Below are 27,770 nucleotides of genomic sequence, written 5' to 3' on the forward strand. Positions count from 1 at the left end.
GTAGACTCATTTCTGCATTGTAAATAGTTCAGAACAAAGATGCAGAGTTGGTCCTGACACCAAGTGAACTGTGAGGAGACACAGCATGGAAAGTGGGAATCTTGGGGGAAAGACAGAAGGCAGCATAAAAAGTGTGATTAAATAGAACAGTGTGCTTAAATACATATAACCTGGGCTCCCACCTCATGGTATAGATGTGCATTTACTAACTATTTTAGTAAGTTTTAACTCTGTGTCACAGTAGAATCTCTTCTGCTTGTATGTTGAGAAGTTGATATAATTCTCGGAGTGCTTGTATTTCCTATGATATAATCAGAATTTTTCTGTCTTTTGGCTTAGCCTTGTCAATTTCAGTAATCCCACCACTGTTGTACCTTTAACAAAGCTGTGTTTCTTTTACTTACAAGAGCTTAAACCAGTGATAGGAAGACATTGTTATTCTTTGTGCCCTGACAATATCTAAAAAATGATAACCTAAGTGGACCCTCCCCAGCCATTTCAAAGGGAGGGTTTTCCTCCCTCCCTCTTGTTTTTTTTGTTTGTTTTTGTTTTTAAAGAAACTTTAAGAATCCATGGGGGGGGGTTGTAGGGGCAGGGGTGGAATTATTTGTAGATTCCATGTGCTAATTACATAATAGGTGGTTCTTTGAGTTTGTATTTAATAAATAGCTTATCACGGGACGCCTGGGTGGCTCAATCGGTTAAGCGGCTGCCTTCGGCCCAGGTCATGATTCCAGGGTCCTGGGATTGAGTCCCACATCAGGCTCCTTGCTCAGCAGGGAAACTGCTTCTCCATCTCTCTCCCTCTGCTTGTGTTCTGTCAAATAAATAAAATCTTTAAAAATAATAAATAAATAGCTTATCACGTTCTCAAAGATACTATATGTCCAAGAGAAGCTGTTGATCCTCCCTTTCTGGCCACAGGGGACTTTTAAGCCACATTCTTTTTTTTTTTTTTTTAAGATTTTTATTTATTTAGCAGCAGAGGGAGAGGGAGAAGCAGGCTCCTCACTGAGCAAGAAGCCAGATGCGGGACTCGATCCCATGACCCTGGGATCATGACCTGAGCCGAAGGCAGATGCTTAACGACTGAGCCACCCAGGCGCCCCTTAAGCCACATCCTTTAGTCAGAAAATACCTGGGTTCATGGCAAGCTGGGAAAGGCTCTCTGTAACACAGGACTCAGCACAACCAGAAGTTACTCCTAACTCGGTCACCATAGCAATACAGGTGCCAGGAACTGCCCTACCCACCTGGCAGGTAGGAAGAGGATGAGGCACTGAGAAGGAAAGATAACAGGGGGGGTTAAAAGTGGGGATGGAACAAGGGCATGAACGGGGCTGCTGTGGAGACAGTGCTAAGAAGCCCAGCTTGAACATGGTGCCGTGTCTTTCTGTAGAAGCAGCCGGTCACCAAGGGAGCGGTGGTGACTCCAGTTCCTCTCCGGGGAAGGCTCCCCGTGGCTTGCACTCCCACCAGCCAGCGCCGCTCGCAGGGCCGGCCCCTGGGCGCTGCAGGCCGGAGCACCTTGTGTGGGAAGGGCTCCGCCAAGCGATCCATTCTCTCGGCTACTAAAATGAACGTCAGGTAAGAAGAGCTCCAAAATGTAATCAAGTACAAGGTCTCAAAGCTTTACTGCTTCCTGTACATTTCAGGCGGGCGACATCAAATATGTTTTAATGTTGATGAAAAAGAAGGCAGGGGCGCCTGGGTGGCTCAGTTGGTTAAGCGACTGCCTTCGGCTCAGGTCATGATCCCGGAGTCCCAGGATCGAGTCCCGCATCGGGCTCCCTGCTCGGCGGGGAGTCTGCTTCGTCCTCTGACCCTATCCCCTCTCATGTGTTCTCTCTCTCTCCTTCTCTCTCTCTCAAATAAATAAATAAAATCTTTAAAAAAAAAAAAAAAGGCAAAAGAGGATCAGAATGGAGAGAAAATAAATGGATGGTTTTTATAAGCTGTAATCTTTTTTCTTTAAATTTGCGTTGAGTTTTTTTTATCAAACTTCTCTAAGCTCACATTTGGTTCGTAAGTAAAGATAGAAGGTACATACGGATATTCATTTTATTAGTTTAATGTATGCCTATAAAGACATGTAAAGAGAAATTTTTCTATTGACTTAAATGTAAAGTTGAGCTAAATTCCTACAGAAAATATCTCGATGCAGTGAACTTAATTGACTCGTCCTAAAGTGTAACTTTTGTAACGCACTGGGTACAGTTATCCCAGGCCCCATTGACCCCTCTATTTTCTTTGCTTGTACTTCTCCTGACACAGGGTAGCCCCCAATTATAACTATCTCAGAGGTGAAGATCTTCAGGCTCCTTTAATATAGAAAAAAAAAATTTTTTTTTTTTAAAGATTTTATTTATTTGACAGAGAAAGACACAGCGAGAGAGGGAACACAAGCAGGGGGAGTGGGAGAAGGGAGAAGCAGGCTTCCCGCGGAGCAGGGAGCCTGATGCAGGGCTCGATCCCAGGATCCTGGGATCATGACCTCAGCCGAAGGCAGCCACTTAACTGACTGAGCCACCTAGGTGCCCCTTAAGATTTTATTTATTTATTTTTTTTTTTAAAAGATTTTATTTATTTGACAGAAGGAGAAACCGCAAGAGAGGGAACACAAGCAGGGAGCCCGATGCAGGGCTTGATCCCAGGACTAACCCTGGGGTCATGGCCTGAGCCGAAGGCAGACGCTTAATGACTGAGCCACCCAGGCACCACTAAGATTTTTTTAAGTAACCTCCACAGCCAGTGTGGGGCTTGAACCCACAACCCTGAGGTCAAGAGTCGCATGTTTACCAACTGAGCCAGCCAGGCACCCCTCTTCTCTTTTTAAAGGGCGTTTGCAGCATCTAATAGTGTTGGTGCCTGGTAACACTTCCCCAACACATGTAATTATCTGATGTAGTTTTTAGAGCTTAAAAACGCCCTTAAGTTTGGAACTCTATTTATTGAGTTAGCGTGGAGTCTGAGGTACCTCTCCATGGCAGTTCGGACTGTATGTAAGAGTACTGAGGAACACCATGGTTGGGGCGACTCCTCGCCCCACTGCAGTGTTCACAGCAGCCTGGACTTCACCTAACATGCAGTTGTCTTAACCGGGTTGTACGGTATTCCATAATAATTTTGGGTCCTGATACAGGATCCCTACCACATTTTAGTTTTAAGTCCAGAAGTTGTCTTCTGTTAACCCCATCACCACCACCATCATGTACATTTATGTCTGTCCTTCCCGAATTTCATTGAATCTAAGACACCATCAGTTGGAGACTCACCATTATTTTATGAACCACTAAGAAAAATCATTGCCAACTATAATGTGTTACTAATTATGAAACCTATCCCAATTTCAGACGTTAAAATGCATAAAAAATATGCATCATAATCAGTGGAATAAATTTATGGCAATTTGCTAGGAGAATGCGCTTATGTACCATTTAAATGAATGACCATCTACTAGGAAGACGTAAGATCCGTTCCCATATTTAGCATAGCAGTGTCCTGTTCCCTGATTGGCCATCACCAGGAGGAGAAAGAGGGGAGTGCTTAGAGTACCTCCTAAACTGTAATTTGAGCCCCAAAGGCATTTCCTTGGAGCTCTACCTTATTCTGCCATTGGCCAAGGCAAGGAAAGCAGAGAAGACAAAACCATATTTTACAAATGTAAAATGTTTATTCTGCAAAAAAGGTTCCTTCACATAACAAGTACATATCGAGCCCTTTCACTGCTTGGGGATGGGCAGGTGGTTTTGCTTGTATGCTTGATATAAGTTACTCTTCACACAAACACTCATGTTTGGTACTCCACTGTCCTGTTCAGGTTTTCAGCTGCTACCAAAGATAATGAGCATAAGCGTTCACTGACCAAGACTCCAGCCAGAAAGTCTCCACATGTGACCATCCCTGGGAATACCCCAGAAGGCCAGGCTGTGCTCGGGACAGACAAGTTAAAGACCACAAATGGAAATTCTGCTTCTGGTAAAACAAAGAAAAAACTCCGGTTCATCTTTAAGCCATCTAACCTCCTGAAATTATTAAGTGTATTTGTTTACTTAAAACCTCTCCATAACTATAAAAGCAAAAGCAAAAATTTCACCATAGCATAGTTTTCATTTTATATTGGTGAGGAAAATGCCAGAGACACAAACAAAAAACTGGTATCTGCCTGAGGACTCCATCTTACCTGTAAGGAGTCCTAAGATGGTGACCCTCCCTGAAGATCATTCAGTCCTTCTTGGACTCAGGGATTAGGAGGAGGATCACAGTATTCATTACAGCCTCTGATTGGTCCTCCAGGACTGTGAAACTAATAGGATCCCAGAGTTTGTGGGATAAATGCCACACTGTGGACTAGATTTAGGATCCCAGAGTTTGTGGGATAAAGGCCACACTATGGACTAGATTATGTAAGCCAGAATAAGCCATATGGATACTCTGCTACACATGGCCTACTTAATCATCACCTACAATCATTAGGTGGTTTTCAAAAGAATACTGCAGTAGCAGTACAAAGTTTAAAAAATATATATATAACAAGCAGATTGAGGCCTATATTAGAACTGAGTATGTCACAATTCTCCTGAGAGTCCTATCAAATACATGAGGCAAGAGCCTTGATCGCATAGAAAGGCTCACCAACTCCTGAGACTAGAGCAATCCAGCAGGGGCTTCAGAACAGTGTCGGTAATAATCTGCGTGGAGTCGATGAGGGTTTCTTCATACCTTAAAGACAGAAGAGTGAGGCTGACAGCTACATTTTAAGCGAGTCCAGATGTGGGAATAGTAATTTTATGTGATTCTTCCTCTAAATGAGCTGTCTCATTCCCAGCTTAGCCCTTAATCTTAACGCCACCAGCAAGCAAACATTCCATGTAACCTTCTAAATCTTCCTATAGTAAGGGAAGAAAGGAGCCTGGACAGAGGGCAGTGCCACAAATGGAGTGGACTTGCCTAAGATAGGACGGTGTTATTTTACAGAGAGCTGGGGTCACTGAGTAGACCACTTACCTCATAATGAGGAAGGACTCACAAATGTTCACAGATAACAACATGAGGCAGAAACTAAATGCTTACCATATTGTGAGCTTTCTCATGGTAATTCAGGGGTGTGCCCAGTTGGGATGGGATAGTTTTTTCCCCCAACTATCAGATATGAATCTTATGTAAAGGAAATCAAATTGTATGATTTTTTTTTCCTATGATTTGCTTCGTTCACTCAGTTTAATGTTTCAAGAATCACCCATATTGATAAATGAGCTATAAAATTTGTTCATTTTCACTGGTATGGATATACTTCAATTTATGTTTTACTGGTCATTGACTATGTGAGTATTTCCAGCTTTTGTTGTTTCAGTGGTCATGACCATTATTAACCACGTCTCCTGTACACGTGTGAGAGCTTCTCTAGAGCTCGGAGGGACTGGGGTGTAGCGGGGCTGCAGTTACTGGACAGGCTGAATTGTACCTATTGAAACTCTGCTCGGCATGGTGGACAGCCCGTGTTCCCCTCCCTGCCGGCACCAGATAGCCACACAATGGGATCACTTTCAAACAGGGGTTTTTGTGCTTTTCTCATTGAACCAAGTGGCCCTAGATTTTGGTTGCTTATTCATATATACACACGCAAGTGCTGATATTCGACAATAGCCTGAGTACAGCCTGTGATGGGAAAGAATTAATAAAATGTGTCCAATATATGGTGCCAACTGGCAAAAATTTGGCTTACTGAGTCCTGTCACTCTGGTATATTTATGGTACAAAAATTCATATTTTTAAATAAATGCTTTTATAAATAAAAACCAGAGCCACAAATCTTTTCATTTATATGTGATGAGGTTCCTTGCAGGCTTTATATCTGTATGACTGAAAATGTTACTACTAACATATTATTAAAGAGTAAATATCAGGGACATGGCCTGAACATTTACCCATCAATTATTTAAACAGGATTTTCAACTCCCAGGTGACTCTAGGAAATAACCTAATACTGAGACTTTGGGGAACTACTCACAAGGGAAGCAAGTCTCAGTGGTTAGCTTTCCTTAGTTATTCTTTTCTCCCTTTTCCTTTTTAAACCTTCATGTTTGAGACTGTCCATAGAGATCATATTTTTAAGACTGAGAAATGGTACTTCAATAAAAAACTGTATAGGCCTTTTTTTTTTTTTTTCCTAATTAAGCCCTGGGGTTTTGTTTCTTGGTTTCGTAGTTGTTACCCCATTCAAATTGACAACTCAGGCAGCACAGACTCCAGTCTCCAACAAGAAGCCAGTGTTTGATCTCAAAGCAAGTCTGTCTCGTCCCCTCAACTATGAGCCACACAAAGGTACGTGCAGATGTTCTGAGATACAAGATGTGCCAAAGACTTAGGATTAAATAGTTCTACATCTGAGGATGTGAAAAATTCTAGTGCCTCAATGGAAAGCCATACTTGGCCACCTAGAATTTCTTCCCCCTGGGTCCACATGACCCATTTAAAAGACTGTCCACTAAGCAAATACTAAATAATCAATTCACTTACATTTTTGTTAATCAAAGACATAACTTCTAATCAGTGTTACACCAAAGAAATAATAAAATTTCAGGCAAAATCAAGAAACTTGGAAATTGGTCTGTGGACAAATGAGTATTTTCTTTACTACTTTCAAAGGATCCCAGGCTGGAATCCACCTGTCCAACAACCTGGGACATTTACTGGCTATATAAATGCCCATATAAATTGGGCCTATATTAAAGTATCTGTATATCCATTTAAAATACCAACTCTAAAAACAAAAACAACCAATACTTCATGTGATCTTTCAGTAATTCTAGAATTGCTTTTTTTTTTTTTTTAAAGATTTGTCAGCACAAGCAGGGGCAGCGGCAGGTATATGGAGAAGCAAACTCCCCACTGAGCAGGGAGCCCGACGTGGGACTTAATCCCAGGACCCCGGGATCATGACCTGAACCTAAGGCAGATGCTTAAGGGACTGAGCCACCCAGGCGTCCCTAGAATTGCTTTAGAACAGTAAGAATTCCTGGGGTGCCTGGGTAGCTCAGTTGGTTAAGCATCCGACTCTTGATTTCAGTTCACGACATGATTTCAGGGTCATGAGACTGAGCCCGCACCAGGCTCTGTGCTCAGCGCAGAGTCTGCTTGAGATTCTTTCTCCCTCTCCCTCTGCAACTCCAGGACGTGTGTGCACACATGCTCTCTTTCTCTTAATAAATCTTAAAAAAACAAAACTTATTTTTAGAGGGAAAAAATACGATTTATATCATTTATATTTGTGGAATAGGAATTAAACTAATAGAAATATAGTGGCAAATGTCTATAAGTATAAATATTGATGTGCACACATGCTCTCTTTCTCAATAAATCTTTAAAAAAACTTATTTTTAGAGAAAAAATACGATTTATATCATTTATATTTGTGGAATAGGAATTAAACTAATAGAAATATGGTGGCAAATGTCTATAAAGTATAAATATTGATAGCAAGCAAACAGCCTCAGAGGAAGAGAATAAAATTGGGAATGTAAGTAGAAGAATCTTCTTAAATCTTTGTCTCCTAAACTAGGCAAGCTGAAACCATGGGGTCAATCTAAAGAAAATAATTCTCTGAAGGAGCATGTAAACAGAGTTAGCTTCCACAAGAAAACTTACAAACAACCTCCTCTCCAGACTAGGTGAGTACATAATTATCCAGTTCTATAGTAATTTTAATTTTGAAAGACTATAAAAGCAAAGCCTCTGAGGTAGAGAGGTTCAGTAATAGCGGTGTTTAAGGAAAGGGTAGTCGGGGAATCACATAAAACTTCCTGAAGATACATGTGCCTAGCCCCTCCCCCCCCCACCAGTGGTTTTTAATTCAGGAATTGGGAGGCGAGGCCCAAGCAGCTGCATGGTTTCCGAAGCTCCACAGGTGATACAGAAGAGTACCATGTTCTCACAGGACCTACCAGCCCAAACAGTGTACCTGGATATCCCTCCAGACGCCAATCCAAGGGCCCAAGTGTAAATTCTTCAGCCCCAGGGAAACCAGGCTTATTAGGCTTCAAGGACCTACCCAGAAGAAATCCCCAGATGATCCTTACAGGCTTCCTTCTGTGTGAAAACCAAAGCCAGAGCTTGCTGTGGGCTATAGCTAGTCCTGGTTGAGTTGATTCCCTGCATGAAACCATCCTGATACAGGATTACCCATCATGTGACTTGCCTATATCCAGCTGCCACCAAGACATTTACTAACTATATTTGCTATTAAGATTGTTAACATAGGGGCGCTTGGCTGGCTCAGAAGAGCATGGGACTCTTGATCTTGGGGTTATGAGTTTGAGCCCCACATTGGGTGTAGAGATTACTTAAAATCTTTAAAAGAAAAAAAAAAATCATTTATTTGACAGAGACACAGCAAGACAGAGGGAACACAAGCAGGGGGAGTAGGAGAGGGAGAAGCAGGCTTCCCGCGGAGCAGGGAGCCTGATGCGCGGGGCTCAATCCCAGGACCCTGGGATCATGACCTGACCCGAAGGCAGACTGAGCCTTCAACTGCGCCACTCAGGCGCCCCCCCTCCTTTTTTTTTTTTTTTTAACATAAACCTAGCCTTCCCCCACCCCTCCTACCAATCCCCGATCCCTTCCAGAAACATACAGTGGCTTAGGTCAGCAGACCCTAGTTCTAGCACTTCACCAGACTATAGGATTTTTGAGCTTGACATCTGATTTCCAAAGGTAGAGATTTCTCATTTAAAACAAATTAAGGAAGGCACTTGGGTGGCTCAGCTGTTAGGCGTCTGCTTTCGGCTCAGGTCATGATCCCAGGGTCCTGGGATCGAGCCCCGCATTGGACTCCCTGCTCCACGGGGAGTCTGCTTCTCCCTCTCCCCCTGCTTGTGTTCCTTCTCTTGCTGTGTCTCTGTCAAATAAATAATAAAACCTTTTAAAAATATATATATATAAACAAATTAAGGTACCGAGGTGCCTTTTGTTCCAGTTCCATGCTTAATTTTAGAATGCTACATTAACATTAAAAGGAAAATACCACTTTCTAGCCCTTTAACACAAGTGACTTAGAGATGTGGCTTCCATAGACAGCCCGCTAGCTAGAGCACAGTGTCCTATAAGAGTGTGTTTTGTACAAGTATACTGGATTTCGGTTTAAGCTTGGACATTAGTCTGACAGGTACTTAAAGTGGACTTTTGTGGAGCTTCACTAGACCCTAATGTGTACCTGTCCCCCTCTTCAGGGAGGAACAACGGAAACAACATGAGCAAAGACGGAAGGAGAAGAAAGCAAAGGTTTTAGGAGCTCGAAGAGGCCTCATTATGGCTGAAGATTAATATTTTAACATCCTGTAAACTATTTTATTCTGAACCCTTTCTTTATTGTAAATATTCTTCTACTGTCTTTCCCACTTTAGTCAAAAGACTTTTTTCTGCTCTTTGTGTTCACTATCTACGTAGTGTTGGTGGTTCTCTTCACATACTACATCCCTGGAAAGTTGTTATTGACCTTAAAGCTCACAAATTCTTTGAAATGGTTTTTATCTAAGTCTCTGTACAATTCAGTTTTCTAATGAGACTGATCCTATAGATTCTTGACCTAGATTTTTAATGTCAAGTTCCCTCTGCTGACAGAACTGGAATCTTCTTCCAGACAGAAGCATTAACCTGATGGTAGATAGTTCTACCACAACCTTTAGTAGAACCTAAACCACTAACAAGCTGAGAAAGCCACCTCATCCTCCTCCAGAAGATCGAGTCATCTTAATGAAACAGGGAACCAAATGGGTTGGTAATGGCATAAATATTCTACCTATGTGAAGTGTTGTTACCTATGCACATTTGTTCCAATCACTTGATGGAACTGCCCTCTGTCACTCAATATATTCTTAAAAACTCTATAGCTCATTCTAGCCTTAAAAATATACAGGGTCATACTGAAATCTGAGGATTGCTGCTTCAAGGATTAATATGGTCTGTCAGAGTTACATCTTACTTTATGGAAAAGACTAGAGTTGCTTAGCCTCCTAGCCATGTTTATTGCACCTCAGTGGAGCTTCAGAGCTTTGTACTGTTTAAGATTTTCATAAATGTTCTCTCATGGTGGTAGATTCTTTGTAAATAAATTCATGATTGAGTTGACCAGCTAAGATTAAGAAGTTTACTTATACTCTGTTCATCCTGTCCTGACCACCTCTTCTCACCCTAAGAAATGACCATGTTTTCCTCTTGTATTTTTCACAGCACATGTCCAACTCTGTTATACTTACTGTTAAACATACACGAGCCCACAGAACATTGGCATACTCCCGGGTGCTGAATAAACTCAGATTGTGCTATTGAGAAGCAGAGATCACATCAATTAAACCACCATCAAATAAACTGCAGCTAGGAAGGTAAAATGATCTAATCATTTTGGAAAATAGGTTGATGGCTTCTCAAATATGTCTACCACATTACCCAACAATGGCATGGGTCACATTGACGCACATGACCTTCTACTCCTAGGTATATACCCAAGAGAAAGAGAAGCACATGTCCACACAAGAACTTCTAGGCAGATATTTACAGGAATATTATTCATTGTAGCCAAAAAGTAGAGAACATCCAGCTGTCCATTAATAAAAAATGATGCACTAAAAAGGAATAAAGTATTAATAAAATGTTACAAGATGGATGAATCTCACAGATATTATGCTAAGTGAAAAGAACCAGACATAAAAGGTCACATATGATTCTCTTTGTACAACATATCCAGATAAGCTAAAACTATGGAGAAAGTAGAGCAGTAGATACCTGGGGTGGGGGTGTTAAGGTTACTTCTAGGACAGATAGAAATTTTCTAAAATTAGCTTGTGGTAAAGCTGACAAGTCTGTGAATATATTAAAAATCACTGAATTGCAAAGCAATCTTTAGCAATCTCCTTTCCTTAAATGATGGATTAGAAAACACAAGAAACTTACAAGGAATAGAGTAGGAGAAAGACATCAACAGTCATCTTGAGGACTCCTTGCTTTGGCAATGCCTATGTGTGTAGGGGAATTGTTCCTAATGAATCATTTTAACCCAATCCAGTTAAGTTCTTTACATGATACCTCCGCATCAGGACTTGTATTAAGTTACAGCTTAGAGCCTAGGTTCATGCTATGCCTCCCTCTGTGGCCCCTCTTGACAATAGCATTTAGATTTGTCCCAGGGAATACATACCAGCCATTGGTTGGAAGCCATGAAAGAAGTACTTTATTTTGTCTCTGTCATCATGGATAATACTACTCTTAGTTTGGTAGTACAAAATTACCATCTCTATTTAAAAAGTCTTGGGTTAAGCTCTGGAGAATTTTCGTAGGCGAATTCTTCTGTGTGGGCTGGATCCGTAAACACTCCAATAAAATCTATTTCTAGGAAGAATGGACCATCCACTTTATCAGCCAGAGTGAATCCAATAGAAGAGATCTACATTTAAAATAAAACTGATCAAAATCGCATATATGGATATTGTTCCTGGAGTTTTCAAGTTCCATGAGGTGATTCATATAACTGGGTCTTTACACTATCAGCCCTGAGCAAGTATGCTATAGTTCTCCTATGCTATATAGCAAATCATAAGAGGAAGTGCAGGGATGATTTTTTTCTACTTTCTCTTCCTCTCTTTAAAGTAGTGCCACTTGGGGCGCCTGGGTGGCTCAGGTCATGATCCCAGGGTCCTGGGATCAAGCCCCACATCGGGCTCCCTGCTCCGCGGGAAGCCTGCTTCTCCCTCTGCCACTCCCCCTGCTTGTGTTCCCTCTCTCGCTGTCTCTCACTGTCAAATAAATAAAACCTTAAAAAAAAATAGTGCCACTTAAGACTGGTTAGGACAGCATGGATGTCTAATGGAGGTTCCTTGAAGCCCTCCTGAACTGGAATACTGTTCTCTTATTTTAGAGCTAAAATAAAATGTAGGCAGGCTGAAAAGACCATAGTGACAGCTCTCCCAGCGGGGGGGGTTTGGCTCACAGAAGAGGTCTGAGTCAACCTCTGCGTGGAATAACAGGGGAGGCCTTGATAAGAATTTTCATCTTTCATTTGCCAACCCTCAAAAATGGACTGAAATCATCCTCACAGGAGTTTTGTTTTACTAAAGTTAACAGTTCTGAGTCAAAGTACAGGAAAATGTTACCTTGTCAAGCAGAAGCTGGTACTGGGCATCCCGGATTCTTCCTTGATTAGAGAAGAAAAATTTGGAGAAAGGAATCTGAAAAGAGAAACCATTTACTTCAGAGCTAAAATATAAGCAGCTGAGGCATTTGTATGGAATTGCAATGATAATAGTTTAATTCTAACAATTGTAATATATGCAGTTATGACAAGTGGCTAGGCATTTGGATCATAGATATATTTTTTAAAAAATAAGTATTAGAAGAAAACAGATGAAAACCTTTCTAAGCCAGAAATCCCAAAGGAAAAACAAGAGTACAATTTAACTTCTGACAGCAAAGACAAAGGATAAATTAGGAAAAAAATATTTGTAATATTTATGGACAGAAACTAGTATCCACAAAGCTTTCACAGGTAACTAAGATTTAACAACCAATGGAAACATGGGGAAGGGGAGAAATGAGCACACTTGTATACTACTGGTAGGTGTGTAGATTGATACAACTCTTAGAGGATGACCCGCAACTGGGAGGCAGGAGTCCACCATGGCCACAAGATTTCCACCTTCTGTGTCCACACACCTTCCAGGTATCCACCCTAACCTCTGCCGCTGAGAAGGGACTCTGCAAATGGAAGGTCCCAAAGCACCTGACCTTAATATAGGGAAGATTATCCTCTGTAGGCCCAACTTAATCACTTGGGCCCATAGGTTGACTGGCAAAAGAGGTTAAAGCATCTCCTTGGGGGCAGATTATCCACTGCTGGCTCTGAAGACAGAAGAAGTGAAATGGCAAAGACTGCAGGCAGCTTCTAGGAGCTGAGAGGGGCGCTCAGCTGACAACCAGTACAGAAACCAGGATGTTAGTCCTACAATCATAGGAATTGAATCTGGCCAATAACTACAACGAACTTGTAAGTGGATCCTTCCCCAGAGCCTCTAGAAAGGAATACAGCCCAGGTGACACCTTGATTTCAGACTTCTAAGGCCCTGAGCATTGGACCCAGGTATACTGAGCCCCAACTCATGACCTATTGAACTTTTGAACTATGAGCTAATGAACATGGGCCGTTTGAAGCCACTAACTTTATGGTAATGTTTTATGTAGAAAACTAATGGCAATATTTAGCAGATTATGAAATGCCATAACTTTGACCTACCAATTTCACTTATATGTTATTTCACTTATATGTTATAATCTCTGACAAATACATAAAGATGTAGCTTTTTCGGGCGCCTGGGTGGCTCAGTTGGTTAAGCGACTGCCTTCGGCTCAGGTCATGATCCTGGAGTCCCTGGATCGAGTCCCGCATCGGGCTCCCTGCTCGGCGGGGAGTCTGCTTCTCCCTCTGACCCTCCTCCCTCTCATGCTCTCTGTCTCTCATTCTCTCTCTCGCAAATAAATAAAATCTTAAAAAAAAAAAAAAAAAGATGTAGCTTTTTCTAAAAAAAAAAAAAAAAAAGGAAAAATAGGAGTATGGTTAAATTATGGTGCATGCATACAACTGAATACTACGCAGCTATTTTCTTAATGCAGACCTACACAGGATACAATGGGAAGGAAGACCTCTACAATATATTAGTGAAGAGGATCTAGACAAGAATCCACAGTATAAACACAAATTTTAAAAACCCCTCAAAAAAAAAACTAATAAACTTTTGGCAATTGGGAACAACCCAGTATCTATTATTAGAGGAATCAACTATAGGATTTCCATATAATAACAAAAAAATAGAGAATAACTCCACATAGTGATATGGAAGCTATCTAGGATTTCAATTTTATTTTATTTTATATATTTTTAGAGGGGTGGGGGGCAGAGGGATAGAATCCTATGAAGGCTCCATGCCCAGCACAGAGTCTAATGCTGGACTCAATCTCATGACCCTGATATCACGACCTGAGCCAAAATCAAGAGTCGGGCGCTTAACTATTGAGCCACATAGGCACCCCTAGGATTTAAATTTTAAAAATAAGCACAGAAGATGCATAAAGTATGCTATTTTTATTTTTGAGTAAAAAAAATGGGAGAAAATAAGAGTATGTACTTACATTTGCTCATCTGTACATAATGAAACTGCCAAGCTACAAAAGAAAATACTGAAAGTGGCTACTAGAGGGTGGGCAGGAAAAGGGTGGACAGGGACATGAGTGGGAGTGAGACTTCTCACTGTACATCATTTTAGATTTTGATTTTTGAACCATAAAATAAAAATGTTTAAAAAAAAGTTGTGGGGCTCCTGGATGGCTCGGTTGAGTGTCTGCCTTCGGCTTGGGTCATGATCCCAGGGTCCTGGGATCGAGCCCCGCGTCAGGCTCCCTGCTCAGCAGGGAGCCTGCTTCTCCCTCTCTCTCTGCCTGCCGCTCTTGTGTTCTCTTTCTCTGTCAAATAAATAAATAAAATCTTTAAAAAAAAAAAAAAATTGTGCTGTTCAGATTATTTATCACCAAAAGCACTTGACATAAAAACAAACTCGATTCAAAACTCAGATTCCAACCCACCACTATACAAGATCACACTGCTTCCACAGCAGATTAAAATACAGTCATATCCAGGGTCACCTGGGTGGCTCAGTCAGTTAAGCGTTGGACTCTTGGTTTCTGCTCAGGTCATGATCTCAGGGTGGTACGCTGCGTGGAGCCCTGCATCAGGCTCCCTGCTCAGCATGGAGTCTGTTTGAGATTCTCTCTCCCTCTACACTCCCACTCATGCTCACTCACTCTAAAATAAATAAATAAATCATAAATACATACATATATACGGTCACATCCTATTTTACCTACTCTCTGCATTCCTGTCAAACAAACCTGGAGGGGACCCCCCGCAATCAGTTTCTCATTTTGCATCCTAGTTTGGCACTTCATCTACCTCATTATTCAAAACATATTTTGGAGGGGCCTCTGGGTGGCTCAGATGGTTAGGCGTCTGCCTTCGGCTCGGGTCGTGATCCCAGGATCCTGGGGTCGAGCCCCACGTCGGGCTCCCTGCTCAGCAGGAGGCCTGCTTCTCCCTCTCCCTCTGCCTCTGCCTGCTGCTTCCCCTGCTTATACACACTCTCTGTCAAAAATAAATAAAATCTTTAAAAAAAAGAAAACAAAACATATTTTGGAAATGGAATCAAGGCTACCTACTTGTCATGTGTCACATACTGCACCATCCCCTCAAACTAATCTCTTCTTTTTGACACATGATTCTCTAAGACCGCTGTCTACCCCAAGGTAGTTACCTGGATTTTTTTAAGCTGGATAAAAAGAGCTAAGAAGGAACATTAAATCTTGTATAAAAGAAAAGGAAGCACAATTGCTCTTTCTCTACAAGTGACGTAAACTATGTAATTTTCCCATCATTTTTCTGTTTTCTCTCTATAATCAGAGTAAATATTTGAGCATCTCACTTCTATTTACTACAGGAGAATTATTCATGAACAAGTAAACAGCGATTAGTAACTCTTAATTAAAAACCTCTTGGGCGCCTGGGTGGCTCAGTCGGTTAAGAGTCTGCCTTGGGGGCGCCTGGGTGGCTCAGTTGGTTAAGCGACTGCCTTCGGCGCAGGTCATGATCCTGGAGTCCCGGGATCGAGTCCCGCATCTGGCTCCCTGCTCGGTAGGGAGTCTGCTTCTCCCTCTGACCCTCCCCCCTCTCATGCTCTCTGTCTCTCACTCTCTCTCTCTCAAATAAATAAATAAAATCTTTAAAAAAAAAAAAAAAAAAGAGTCTGCCTTGGCTCAGGTCATGATCTCAGAGTCCTGGGATCGAGCCCAGCATTGGGCTCCCCACTCAGTGGGGAGTCTGCTTCTCCCTCTCCCTCTGCCCCTCCCCCCTGCTCATGTATGCGCTCTCAAATAAATAAATAAAATCTTAAAAATAAAACCTCTTGTGACCACACTTAATGGTGGTGAGCACTGAGTAACGTATATAAATGTTTAATCACTATGTTGTACACCTGACACTAATATAACACTGTACCTCAATAATACTTCAATTAAAGAAAAAATCTCTTCCCCAACACTTTTCCTCAATAATTTAAAGAGAGCTGTTGCAAACAACTATTTTTTCCAGACAAAGATTAGGACTGTACGTATTTTCAGGGAAGAAAGTAATTGTTAACAATGAAATGGTAATACTACAGAATAATTTGGCAATGTGCAAAGGCCTTAAAAATATATCATTTATTCTAGGAATGTTCTTTCTAGGAATATATCCTAAGAAAATAAGGATATTTACTTCAGAGTTTGGTACAACAGTGAAAAATTCTGAAAACAATTTAAATGTACAATAATAGAGAATGAACTAGGTAAATTCTCATCTACTTATACAGTAAAATATGCAGAAATTAAAAATGATGTAAAAATATATTTCAGCAGAAAGTTATATATAAAATTCAGTAAACAATATATGTTATAAAATAGCACTGACACAATACCATTTTTGTTAAGAAATTTTTTAAAAAGTATAAACAAAAATCTAAAGGTACACATGAGAAGTAGTTTGCCTCTGGGTAGTGGCACTACATTTTTTTTCCTTTTTGCTGTTTTCCAAATTTTCTATATGAAATCCTTGTTTTCATAATTCAGTATATATATTATTTGTATACAAGAGTTACATGAATTTTTTTTTTTTAAAGATTTTATTTATTTATTTGAGAGAGAGAAACAGCATGAGAGGAGAGAGGGTCAGAGGGAGAAGCAGGCTCCCCGCTGAGCTTGGAGCCCGATGTGGGACTCGATCCCAGGACTCCGGGACCATGACCTGAGCTGAAGGCAGTCGCTTAACCAACTGAGCCACCCAGGCGCCCATGAATAATATTTTTTTATGTTTCTTTATTAGTGCACAAATACGTATCAAGTGCCTATTATATGTTAGGCACTGTTCCAGGTGCAGGGCAAATAGCCATGAATAATACAGACAAGGTCCTTGCTCTCAGAATTTACGTTCCAGGGCAGAAGAGTAGAAAGTGACAATAAACAAAGAGACAAGTGAATGAACAAAGTAATTTTACCTAGTAATTAGTTCTATGAAAAAATTAAACAGAGGGGCACATGGGTAGCTCAGTTGGTTAGGTGTCTGACTCTTGATTTCAGCTCAGGTCAGGATCTGAGGATTGTAGATCAAGACCCATTTCAGGCTCTGAGCTCAGCAGGGAGTCTGCTAGAGAGATTCTCTCTCTCTCTCTCTCTCTCTGCCCCTCCCCACTCCTCTCTCAAATAAATCTTAAAAGCAAACCAAAAAAAAAAACAAAAACAGGGTAGTGTTACTCAAAGTGACTGGGTTAGAGGGTGAAACTGTAGCTGCAGGTCAGGCATCTCGGAGGTGAATTTTGAGCTGAGAGGTGAATGACAGGAAAGAGGAAGGTGAAGATATGGGGGAAGAGCATATCAGCAGAAGTACAAAGGCTCTGAGATGGAGGTGAGCTTGTTGGGTCTGACACACAGAAAAGGGGCTAGTATGGAGGAGGGAGGTAGGCGGGAGACTGAGGATAAAGACAGGGGTCCAATACTGTAGGCCCAGTAGGCCATGTTAAGGAGTCTGGGCTTTATTCTAAATGTAAGGGGAAGCCACTGGAGGGTTTTAAGCATGTGAGTGATGTAATGTGCATTATGCCTTAGATCACTCTGGCTGCTGTGTGGAGAGTGGATTTTAGGAGGCAAGAGAACAAAGGACATCAATAAAGAAGCTGCTGTGGTAATCTAAGGGCCTGGACTGGGGTGACAGTGGGAGAGATGGCCAGAAATGGTCAGACTCTGGGTGTATTTCAGAAGAATAGGTGACAAGATTTGCTAACACTGTATGTGGGATGAGGGAGAAAGGAATCCACAATGACCCTTAGGTTTAAGTCTAAGCAGAATGAGGACTTTCTTTTGAGTTTATGGATTAAAAACCTTTCAGTAGGTGTAAAAAAAGACTAGGCAGTTGAAATTCATTCCCTGAATTTCTACTTATTTTCCTCCAAGTTAACATTTTTTAACTTCTCAGAGCTTCTTCTGACAAAGTACTTTATTACCAAGGAATAAAAATTTCATGATTGTGAAATATGAAGCATTTATTGTTCTTAAGGGAGCCTTTTTAGTAGAGTTGCCTGGAAGAGGGGATATGGCAGAAACTTAAGCATCTACTTGAGCCCAGAGCAGAGATGTACCCATGACTTAGCATGGAACTGGCCACATCTTTATAAAAAACATTTACTGATGTATATAAACTAACATTTATGTTAATGAAAGAAAAAATCAATTATATAAATCTCACCCCTAGGTCATCTTCCTTCTTTCCCTTTCCACACCTTCCAAGAGGGATTAATAAGGAAAACAAGTGAAACAAACAAACTACAGTGTAACCATGATCTCAAGACTTCATTTTCAAACACAGTAAAGACTTGTGCGGTTACCTTGACCTCCTGCCAATAGGGCCCCCCACGGGTGAACATGAAGTAACTGTACATCTGATTCTTCCTCTGGATTATATCCGTGTCCTCTCGGATATTCACCATCCAAGGCCGACCATCTCCACGTACACGGAGATACAGAGTGTTGAACTGGGACCAATCATAAGCCCTCTTTCTCTCAAAAGGGCCCTATGGTACAGAAACGAAAATTAATTTCATCTCATTTTCCACTATTAGCAAAATGTGAGTCATCATCTTTTGCAGCATCAAAAGGATCCACTAGGCATTTTTCTGTCTTTTTGGCTTTCCACCACCATAAGGAGGCAGATAAATCTGGTGATTCTTATTTTAGTACAAAATACTGACAGAGGGGGCGCCTGAGTGGCTCAGTCAGTTAAGCGTCTGCCTTGGGCTCAGGTCGTGATCCCAGAGTCCTGGGATCGAGTCTCACATCAGGCTCCCTGCTCAGCGGGAAGCCTGCTTCTCCCTCTCCCACTACCCCTGCTTGTGTTCCCTGTCTCGCAGTCTCTCTCTCTGTCAAATAAATAAATAAAATCTTAAAAAATATATACACTGACACAGTTTTATGTTTCTAAGGTAATATCCCAGACATGATTGGCCCAGGACAGTGTTGACATGTGGTAGGCACTCACTTGTATCAATGAATGGAAACAAATTACTGTATGTACCTTTTTCCCCCCCAGTCCTATGGAGCAATGGATTCTGAGTGGGCATGACAACTGCCTTCCCATAAATCAGAAAACTATGAAAGAGCTCAAGTTTTAAAACTGCTGTTTTATAACAATAGCTAACATCCACTGAAAACTTATCTTAAGCACTGTGCAGGCATAATTTCATCCTCACAGCCCTGTGAGATAGGTACTATCGTATCATTGTGCTCCATCTTACAGATGAAGAAAATGAGCACTCAACTAGGAAGTGGTAGATCCAGTGCCATTTAACTCCAAAATCTGTATTCTTAACTAACTAAAAACTGTCTCAGGGAAAGTGGAATTTAGTGTTAATTAACAAAGGTGTTTATTTATACCAGTCTCAAAGATAATCTGATTTCAAGAATAGCAGTGCTCACATATGAACTATTATTTACTAGCTGTATAATTTTTTTTCCAAAGATTTAATTTGTTTTTTAATGTTTTTTTATTTATTTATTCATGAAAGTTAGAGAGAGAGAGAGGCAGAGGCAGAGGGAGAAGCAGGCTCCCCGCCTAGCAGGGAGTCCGATGCGGGACTCGATCCCAGGACCCTGGGATCATGACCTGAGCCAAAGGCAGACACTTAACTGTCTGAGCCACCCAGGCGCCCGCAAAGATTTAATTTTTTTATTTTAAAGAGAAAGAGTGGGATACCTGGGTGGCTCAGTCAGTTAGGCAGGTCATGATCCCAGTGTCCTGGGATCGAGTCCAGCATTGGGCTCCTTGCGCAGCAGGGAGCCTGCTTCTCCCTCTGCCCCTGCCTGCCACTCCCCCTGCTTGTGTGTGCATGCTCTGACAAATAAATAAAATCTTAAAAAATAAATAAATAGAGTGTATGCACACACCAGGAACAGGAGTGGGGGGTGAGGAAGAAGAGCAGAGGGGGAGGGAGAAGGACAAGCAGACTCCACATGAGCTCGGAGGCCCACGCGGGGCTCAACCTCAGATCACGATCTGAGCCAAAACCAAGAGTCCGTCGCTTTACCAACTGAGCCACCCAGGTGCCCCAACTAGCTGTACAACCTTAGACAAGTTACTAATCTCCCAAAGCCTCAGTTTCCTCATCTGTAAAATGAGAATGACCACACCTTAGAGTTTTTTATATATACACACACACACACACACACACACATATATATATAAAGTAGCACAAGGACTGGCAAGGCACACTTAATAAATTTTATAACCTATTTTCAATACCCCACAGTGTGTATCTAGCTGTAGAATTATTTTCTACTGCAGAATGACCAAATCCATTCTGTGGATTTCAGGCACTGAAAAAAAAAATCTTTGTAAGCATAGGTCTCTCCAAGAACACATACCTTTCTTTCTCATCATTATCTGGAGAGAGGGAGCCTAAGACTATTCCTAACATTTGCCTTTCTCCTTAGAGCACAATATCCAAGCAAACATCCAGAGGCTGTGGCCAAGGCCAAGGCATGGGGGCCTGTCCAGGCAGCCCTGGAACAACAGCTGGTCAGCAAATTTGCAAAAAGCCATAGGTTGGCGGTAAGACAAAGAGGCAACCAAAGTGACTGTGGAAATCAGTGTTCTGATTGGAAACTCTAAGGCTAAAGACAAAAGAAACTATATACCGACACTGTATTCTGGCTGGTAAACTCGTTTCTCACAGGGTTACAGGTTAAAAGTTCTGAAACTGCTTTGTATGTACACTGGAGTCAAATTAATAGGTAAGCTGATGGTAAATGATGGGAGTCAGGTTTCTCACTATTACAGAGGGAAATTATAGATAAGCAAGAGGGAGAGGCCCAGAATGAACCACATGGCACTGGATTAGAGTCAGAGCGCAGCATGAACTCATATTTAGTTTACTACAGATATAGAAATAATTGCAGACGTGTTTCCACTGGGTTGGTACACATCCCTGTATTTCCTGCTGTGTCCACTGAGAGGTCCTGGAAGTAATGTCTACCCAGTAGCAACAAGCATACCCAGCGCCCAAATCTCCAAAAAAGGGAACCAGGGCTCCTTCAAGAAATGGCTAATTCTAGGGTTGGGACAGAGAAAATACAAGATGTGCTTAGAGCATCTTGTAGTGTAAGAAAGTGCTAAAAAACAAAAAAAATGGAGGCATGGCAAAGGGACAAAAGCCAACCTGAAAGACCTGCCAATGGCCAAAGCTAGAACAATTTGAGCAACAAAATAAATAACATAGTATTGGATTATAACCGGAAGTGCGAGTCCATACAAAATGACTGCCTAAAATAAATGTGGGACAGGAAACAAATCTTCCTCTCTGAAGAATCCCAAATAATTTATGTAAATACCACCCCTTTCAGGAGATACAACTTAATCCCATGCCCTATCCCGTGCCTTGAATGTAGGATGCACTTACCAACTTGCTTCCAAAGAACAGAGTATGGAAAGAAAGAAAAAAAAAAAGTAACTTAATGGAGTACCCTGGCAAACACTATCTTAGCTAGGTAATCACGGTGAACACATCAGTGTTAAGTTGGGTTGCTACCATGTACCCCTGGTATGAGGGATGGGAAGGGTACTTCAACTCTGTGGTATTCTTCCTAAAAACCCAGAAACCCAGTCTTACCAGGAGAAAAAACATCAGAAAATCCCAAATTGAGGGTCATTCCACAAAATACCTGACCAGGATTTCTCAAATCCTCATGAAAAATAAGACTAGAAAACTATCACAGACCAGAGGAGACTAAGGAGCCTAAGGAAACATGACAACTGGATGTAATGTGGTGTCCCAGATGGGATCCTGGAACAAAAAAAGGACAGTGGAAAAACTAGTCAAATCCAAAGAGTGTCTGGAATTAGTTAATAGTACCAATGTCAGATTCTTAGTTGTGACAAATGTACTACAGCAACATAAGATGGCAACAGTTGGAGAAGATGGGTGAGGGGCATATGGAACTTTCTGTACTATCTGTACAATTCTTCTGTAAAACTGAAACTATTCTAAAATAGAAAGTTTGGGGGCGGGGAGCCTGGGTGGCTCAGTCAGTTAAGCGACTGCCTTCGGCTTGGGTCATGATCTCAGGGTCCTGGGATCAAGCCCCGCATCGGGCTCCCTGCTCCGTGGGAAGCCTGCTTCTCCCTCTCCCACTCTCCCTGCTTGTGTTCCCTCTCTTGCTGTCTCTGTCAAATAAATACATAAAATCTTTAAAAAAAAAAAGAAAGAAAGAAAGTTTAGGGGCGTCTGCCTTTGGCTCAGGTCATGATCCCAGGGTCCTGGGATCGAGTCCCACATCGGGCTCCTTGCTCGGCAGGGAGCCCACTTCTCCTTCTGCTTGTGCTCTCTTCTCTCTCTCTCTCTCCCCCTCTCTGAGAAATAAATAAAAATCTTAAAAAAAAAAAAAAAAAGCCACAGGCTAACCCTACATCTTCTCTAAGGAACCCTGGCCATCACAGGGTCTGTGCTCTATTAGAGAAGATGCAAATCTGGGGCGCCTGGGTGGCTCAGTCGTTAAGCGTCTGCCTTCGGCTCAGGTCGTGATCCCAGGGTCCTGAGATCGAGCCCCACATCGGGCTCTCTGCTCAGCGAAGAGCCTGCTTCTCCCTCTCCCACTCCCCCTGCTTGTGTCCCCTCTCTCGCTGTCTCTGTCAAAAAATAAATTAAAAATCTTAAAAAAAAAGAGAGAGAGAAGATGCAAATCTCCCCAAATCATTGTTCAAATGTCTGACTTCTCAGGGCTCCTCAAACATAAGAATGGCCCCACCCTGGCCCAGAGTGATGCCCAGAAACAAGTACCCCCTGGTCAGGAACCACTTCCCCCTTATGCTTCTGCTTTACACCTGTGCCCAGTCATTACTTAACCCCATGCCCAGACAGCCTGCCAGGTGTGTTCATTTACAGAAACAAAGCCATGTGCTCTGGTTCGTGCTACAGTGGAATTCACCGCAGGTCACTAGAAAACAGAGGCTCTGGGGCTTCACTCACCCTTGGACTCCTGGCTACCATTGCACAGTACCCACTGCGGCCACTTTCCCCATCCTTAGGCGCCTCAGAGCTCAGGGTTCCATACAGCAGTGCACTCTGATTATTCTTGCCCATTTTCAGGAACACTTCACTTCTGCCTCCAATAGTCTTATCAGAAGTCACTATCCACTTATCCAAATCTTCTTTTCCACGGAACTGCCAGACAACCTTGGCTTGTTCCAGCAAGACCTCATGCAGAGGGCGGCCTTCAGGGCCTATCCAATGATTCACAAGATCATCCTTCAAACGCCTAAAATGGTCCTTTATTTCATCTTTAATTGCTTTATCAAAACTAACTTCAGGCTTCTCCTCAGGAGAGGTTATATCCAAAGCAACTTCTCTCTGGTGATGTCCTTGCAAATCCCCTTCCGAATTCCTCTGAGAGGAGGTTTTGTTAGGAGCAGCCACGGGTTTCTGAAGACTACTAGAACAATAGTCTGCAAAACGAGTACCCAAAAATGGACATGAGGCACTTGGCTTGGGACAATGTCCGAAAATATAAGCGCCATTCAGAAATCTGTGAACCAAAGCCATGGTAAGATAAAGTCCAAATGTAAATTTCTCCCTGGGCTACGAGGGAAAGAAGCTTCAGCAAATAGCCCAATTCCACCTAGAACAGAAGAGACATTGAACAGTTACCAGGGTAGCAATGAATGCATCACAATTTCAAATGCAACACAGATCATGTATTGTGAAATTCAGGAACTTATTTTCTAGTTCTGTCAACATTTACCCAGGGCCTTACTATGAGCAGAATATTGTTTGCACTGTATGTAAAGCATCCCTCTGCCTTGTGAAAAAACGCAGAAAGAAACACAGGCCCCATTCATGGAGTTAATTACTGACCCTAAAATAATTCAATTATGCGCTTCAAAAGGTTGTGTCAATCTTAAAATTTTTTACGCTGGGTTTTTAAAGAAATCATTGATTCCTAAAATAGAATATTCAACTAATTCACTCCAGACCTAGGCTAACTGACATTTTAGCACTTCGTCTACAAAAAGAGGGACTACAGTGTGCACTACATATGGAGTCAGAAAACGTGCCCATTTATTAGGTTATGAGTATTGTGAATATTGGCAATTTCAGGCTGTTAAACCTAATCAACCTCTTTATCCTCAGGTAAAGCTATTAATCTTTTGAAGTCTCCACTTCCTCGGGGGTAAGGCTGTGTTAACATCTCCTCTACTTACCTGAAGGGATTCTTCTGAAGATCAAATGGAATGAATGACGGCTATAAGAGCATTCTCTGATCCAGTAAGTCTGATAAACCCCCAAGATTCTTCATGTCTAACAAACTCCTAGTTCAAGGTCCACACTTTGAGTAGCAAGGCTTGGACTATCAGTTACTATTTGAGCTCCTCAAATCTAGAACCTAAACAAAAATACCAATACCATCACATTTAAATGCCAATCTTAATATTCTCAAACCACCTGACATATTATCTGACTGAATGCACACAAGTCTCCTGTAAGACAAATCAGGTAGGTATTTCCTTTTTCTAGGAAACAGATACCAACAGGTGAAGTGATTTGCCTAAGCTGACAATGCTAATCATATGGAAGCTCGAACTAGAACCCTAGCCTTAAGTCCTTCTACTACGTGCTGCTGCCTCTACATCAGCAACACGGTCGCCTGGGTGGCTCAGTCGTTAAGTGTCTGGCTTTGGCTCAGGTCATGGTCCCAGGGTCCTAGGATCGAGCCCTGCATCGGGCTCCCTGCTCAGCGGGAAGCCTGCTTCTCCCTCTCCCACTCCCCCTGCTTGTGTTCCCTCTCTCGCTGTGTCTCTGTCAAATAAATAAATAAAATCTTAAATAAATAAAAAACAACAACAAGAAAACATCAGCAATAAGTTCTATAGCTCTTGTAAAATAACAACTTTGGCTAAACAGTTCTCTCTTCTATTTACTCCAGCTACCCCTAAAAGGAATAAAATATGCAATGCCAAGTTCTTCTCCTGTTTTGGCCCAAAGACCAGGACAGAGGAAAAACAAACAAAAATTCACCCACTAGTCAGAACATGGAGCTGAATGAGGAACTAAACAGTACACTGAAAACAAAAACAAAAAGCCTCAAAAATGCCAAAATCCAACAATCTGGCTTACCTGCCTCAATTGCCCAAGAGTCCACATCAAAATGGCCCCCGGACCACTAACTAAAACACAAAAGTGCTCATCCTTCTAGAATGCCCCTCCTCCCTCATGCCCCACATTAAATGGATCCCCACTTTCTCTCTTCTAAATCACTGTACTCTGCTTCCTGCCTCCAGGCTTGCAGCCACCACCTCTACCTCATCCCTCCACTCAGCATCTAAAAGGGCCTAAAACACAAAACTGATCATTTATCTTCTCTGACTAAAACCCTTCCACGGGGGTGCCTGGATGACTGGGTCAGTCGTTGGGGGTCTGCCTTTGGCTCAGGTCCTGATCCCAGGGTCCTAGCATCAAGTCCCGCATCGGGCTCCTTGCTCAGCAGGGAGCCTGCTTCTCCCCCTGCTTCCCCTGCTTGTAGGCGTGTTTGCGCGGGCTATCAAGTAAATAAGTGAAATCTTAAAAAAAAAAAAAAAAAAACACCTTCCAGGGCTCCCTCATGGTTTTCAGAATAAAGCCCAATTTTCTCCACAGGGTCTCTAAGACTCCTCCAGATCTGGCCTCCATTCACCTCCCCAGCCTCACCTTAGTCACATTCCACTCTCTACTCCAATAACCATAAACACTTGCAGTCCAACAAGTGCCAACCCCCCCAGTCCCTCTCTGGGTTTCAGGCCTTGGCAGATTGCTGCTCCCAGGCCAGGAGTGCCCTCCGTGGATTTTACCTAGCTAACTTATCCTTTGGTACTCAATTTAGACATCCTTTACCTTCTGCATTTCTAACAAGCTCCCAGGTGATGCTCTCATCATTGGCCCATTGCACACTCTTTAAGTAGCAAAGTCCTAACTCATCTCCCGGACTCTGATCTCTACCTCTCCCAATCCATCCTTTGCCTGGCAATAAAAGGGATGTGTCTAAATATAAATGCACTCCCCTTATAATAAGTCAGCAATTCCTCCCCCAGAAATTCAAACTCCTAAAATAGTACACAAGGCCCAACTCCCTGACCTAACTTCTACTCACATCCATGGCCAATGACCTGAGCTCTATTAAGACCAATGGTAGAGGCGCCTGGGTGGCTCAGTCAGTTAAGCCTCTGCCTTTGGTTCAGGTCATGATCCTGGAGTCCTGGGATCCAGGGGGAGGGGGAGGGCAGGGAGGTCCCTGCTCAGCAGGAGTCTGCTTCTCCCTCTGCCCCGCCAAAAAAAAAAAAATGGAACCAGGAAAATTAGTTGATCTGAGGTCCTGGAATCATAGGTAATATTTCAATTTCCCTCGCTGCTTGTGCTTAATTAATTTTACCTGTACATACAAAGGAATTTGGGAAACAAATGATAATCCGATAAAATGGAATTTGTACAATCATAAAAATGATTCTCGTGAACCCCATCCGCAGGCTACACTAAGTGGCAAATAAGGAGGAATCAAAATTGCATATATACTAATATTACAAACATAAAAGTGTACCGACAAAAAAAGATTTGAGGGAGGAAAAAAAGAAAAAAGCCTTAAAGTCGTATGTAGGATGATGGGATTCTAATATTATTCACCGTATTTTCCAAGCCCTCAGTAGTGCTGTTACTTCTCTAATAATATAGCTTTAATTATAAATTTTTGTTCCGTATTTTTACCAATAAACATAAAATAAAACCCATCAACTGGATGACCCCGGGCTGAAGTTGGTCATTTTTGACCGCAACGAAACCCACGGCGCTAAGAAGAGCAGTCGTCAAGACTTTATACCAGGGCCGACCACGCGCCCGAAACCGTTCCAAGTATATATAGTTCATTGACTCCTCACCACTGCCCTGAGGTACTGTTATTATTCCGATTACAGAGACGAGGAAAAGGAGGTTCCAAGAATAAATTACTAGAGGTCACACAGCTAGTCAGAGGCAAAACGAAACTCTAGAGCCCCGGTGTTTAACTCCCGATCTGATTCGGGGGAGCGGTCCGGACCATGCCGCGGCGAGGCGGCCCCCTCAACCCTCACCTGCTAGGACTGTTGTCCCCCGACAGCCCGCCGGCGCCCGCTGGCCTCTCCGCCGGCACCCGAGAGGTCCTTCCACCCGGGTCCCCGCTTTTCCCGACCGGGTACTCCGCTTTCCTCGTGTGGGTCCATCTGCTTTTCCAGTCCGGCGCCGAACCAAGCCTTGGGGCACGAGAGTTCCGGCCGAGGTGCAGGCGGGAACAGAGTAACAAGGTTCCCGGAGTCCGGCGAATTGAGGCTTTTGGTCGACTAGCCTCCCAAAGGGCTCGGCTTCCACCCCTCCTGATCTTTTCTGCTCTGTGTGAGAAAGTGGGGGAGAATTTAGAGAGGATCCTTCCCTTTCTGCATCCCTCCTTCAGGCTGCCATCTCCACCTCGCATCTTTCAAATAGGACCCAAATATTACGAACGTCCTTTCACCCCGGGGCGCCAGGGTTCCCCGGTGCCGCCACTCCCCGCAACCTCCTAAGAGCTGTCCATGGCCTCAGAGGACTCGATCCCCTGGAATCGCCCCC

The 27,770-nt window shown here is 42.5% G+C and overlaps 2 protein-coding genes across 7 annotated transcripts in view; one reads left to right on the forward strand and one right to left on the reverse strand.

The window, feature by feature from the left end:
• The window catches only part of NUSAP1 (nucleolar and spindle associated protein 1), a 35,165-nt gene extending 25,043 nt beyond the window's left edge, over positions 1-10,122 (forward strand). For 3 of the 6 annotated variants that reach the window (XM_044918375.1, XM_044918377.1, XM_044918378.1), the window contains exons 7-11: positions 1,400-1,587; positions 3,821-3,978; positions 6,208-6,324; positions 7,562-7,670; positions 9,228-10,122. In XM_044918375.1, the coding sequence (XP_044774310.1) occupies positions 1,400-1,587; positions 3,821-3,978; positions 6,208-6,324; positions 7,562-7,670; positions 9,228-9,321 (666 nt within the window). In that variant the 3' untranslated portion in view covers positions 9,322-10,122. The remainder of the gene's footprint in view (positions 1-1,399; positions 1,588-3,820; positions 3,979-6,207; positions 6,325-7,561; positions 7,671-9,227) is intronic. The other 3 variants (XM_044918376.1, XM_044918379.1, XM_044918380.1) reach the window with 2 other exon arrangements.
• Positions 10,123-11,120: 998 nt separating this feature from the next.
• Positions 11,121-27,339, reverse strand: NDUFAF1 (NADH:ubiquinone oxidoreductase complex assembly factor 1). The gene is made up of 5 exons (XM_021695631.1): positions 27,260-27,339; positions 23,136-23,784; positions 18,504-18,689; positions 12,144-12,218; positions 11,121-11,437 (listed from the first exon to the last, which is right to left on the reverse strand). The coding sequence occupies exons 2-5, from the start codon at positions 23,706-23,708 to the stop codon at positions 11,288-11,290; spliced, it is 984 nt and encodes a 327-aa protein (XP_021551306.1). The 5' UTR covers positions 23,709-23,784; positions 27,260-27,339; the 3' UTR covers positions 11,121-11,287.
• Between the last annotated feature and the right edge of the window lie 431 nt (positions 27,340-27,770).

Source organism: Neomonachus schauinslandi, chromosome 9 (genome assembly GCF_002201575.2).
Source record: "Neomonachus schauinslandi chromosome 9, ASM220157v2, whole genome shotgun sequence".
Lineage (NCBI taxonomy): Eukaryota > Metazoa > Chordata > Mammalia > Carnivora > Phocidae > Neomonachus > Neomonachus schauinslandi.

Bases quoted from the DNA above. Each gene is read 5' to 3' on its own strand.
- NDUFAF1 (XM_021695631.1), bottom strand. From the start codon at position 23,708: ATGGCTTTGGTTCACAGATTTCTGAATGGCGCTTATATTTTCGGACAT. The intron at 18,690-23,135 runs GTGAGTGAAGCC...TCTGTACCATAG, and splicing joins TGGTAGCCAGGAGTCCAAGG to GGCCCTTTTGAGAGAAAGAG. The intron at 11,438-12,143 runs GTAACATTTTCC...TTTTAAATGTAG, and splicing joins ACCAGCTTCTGCTTGACAAG to ATCTCTTCTATTGGATTCAC.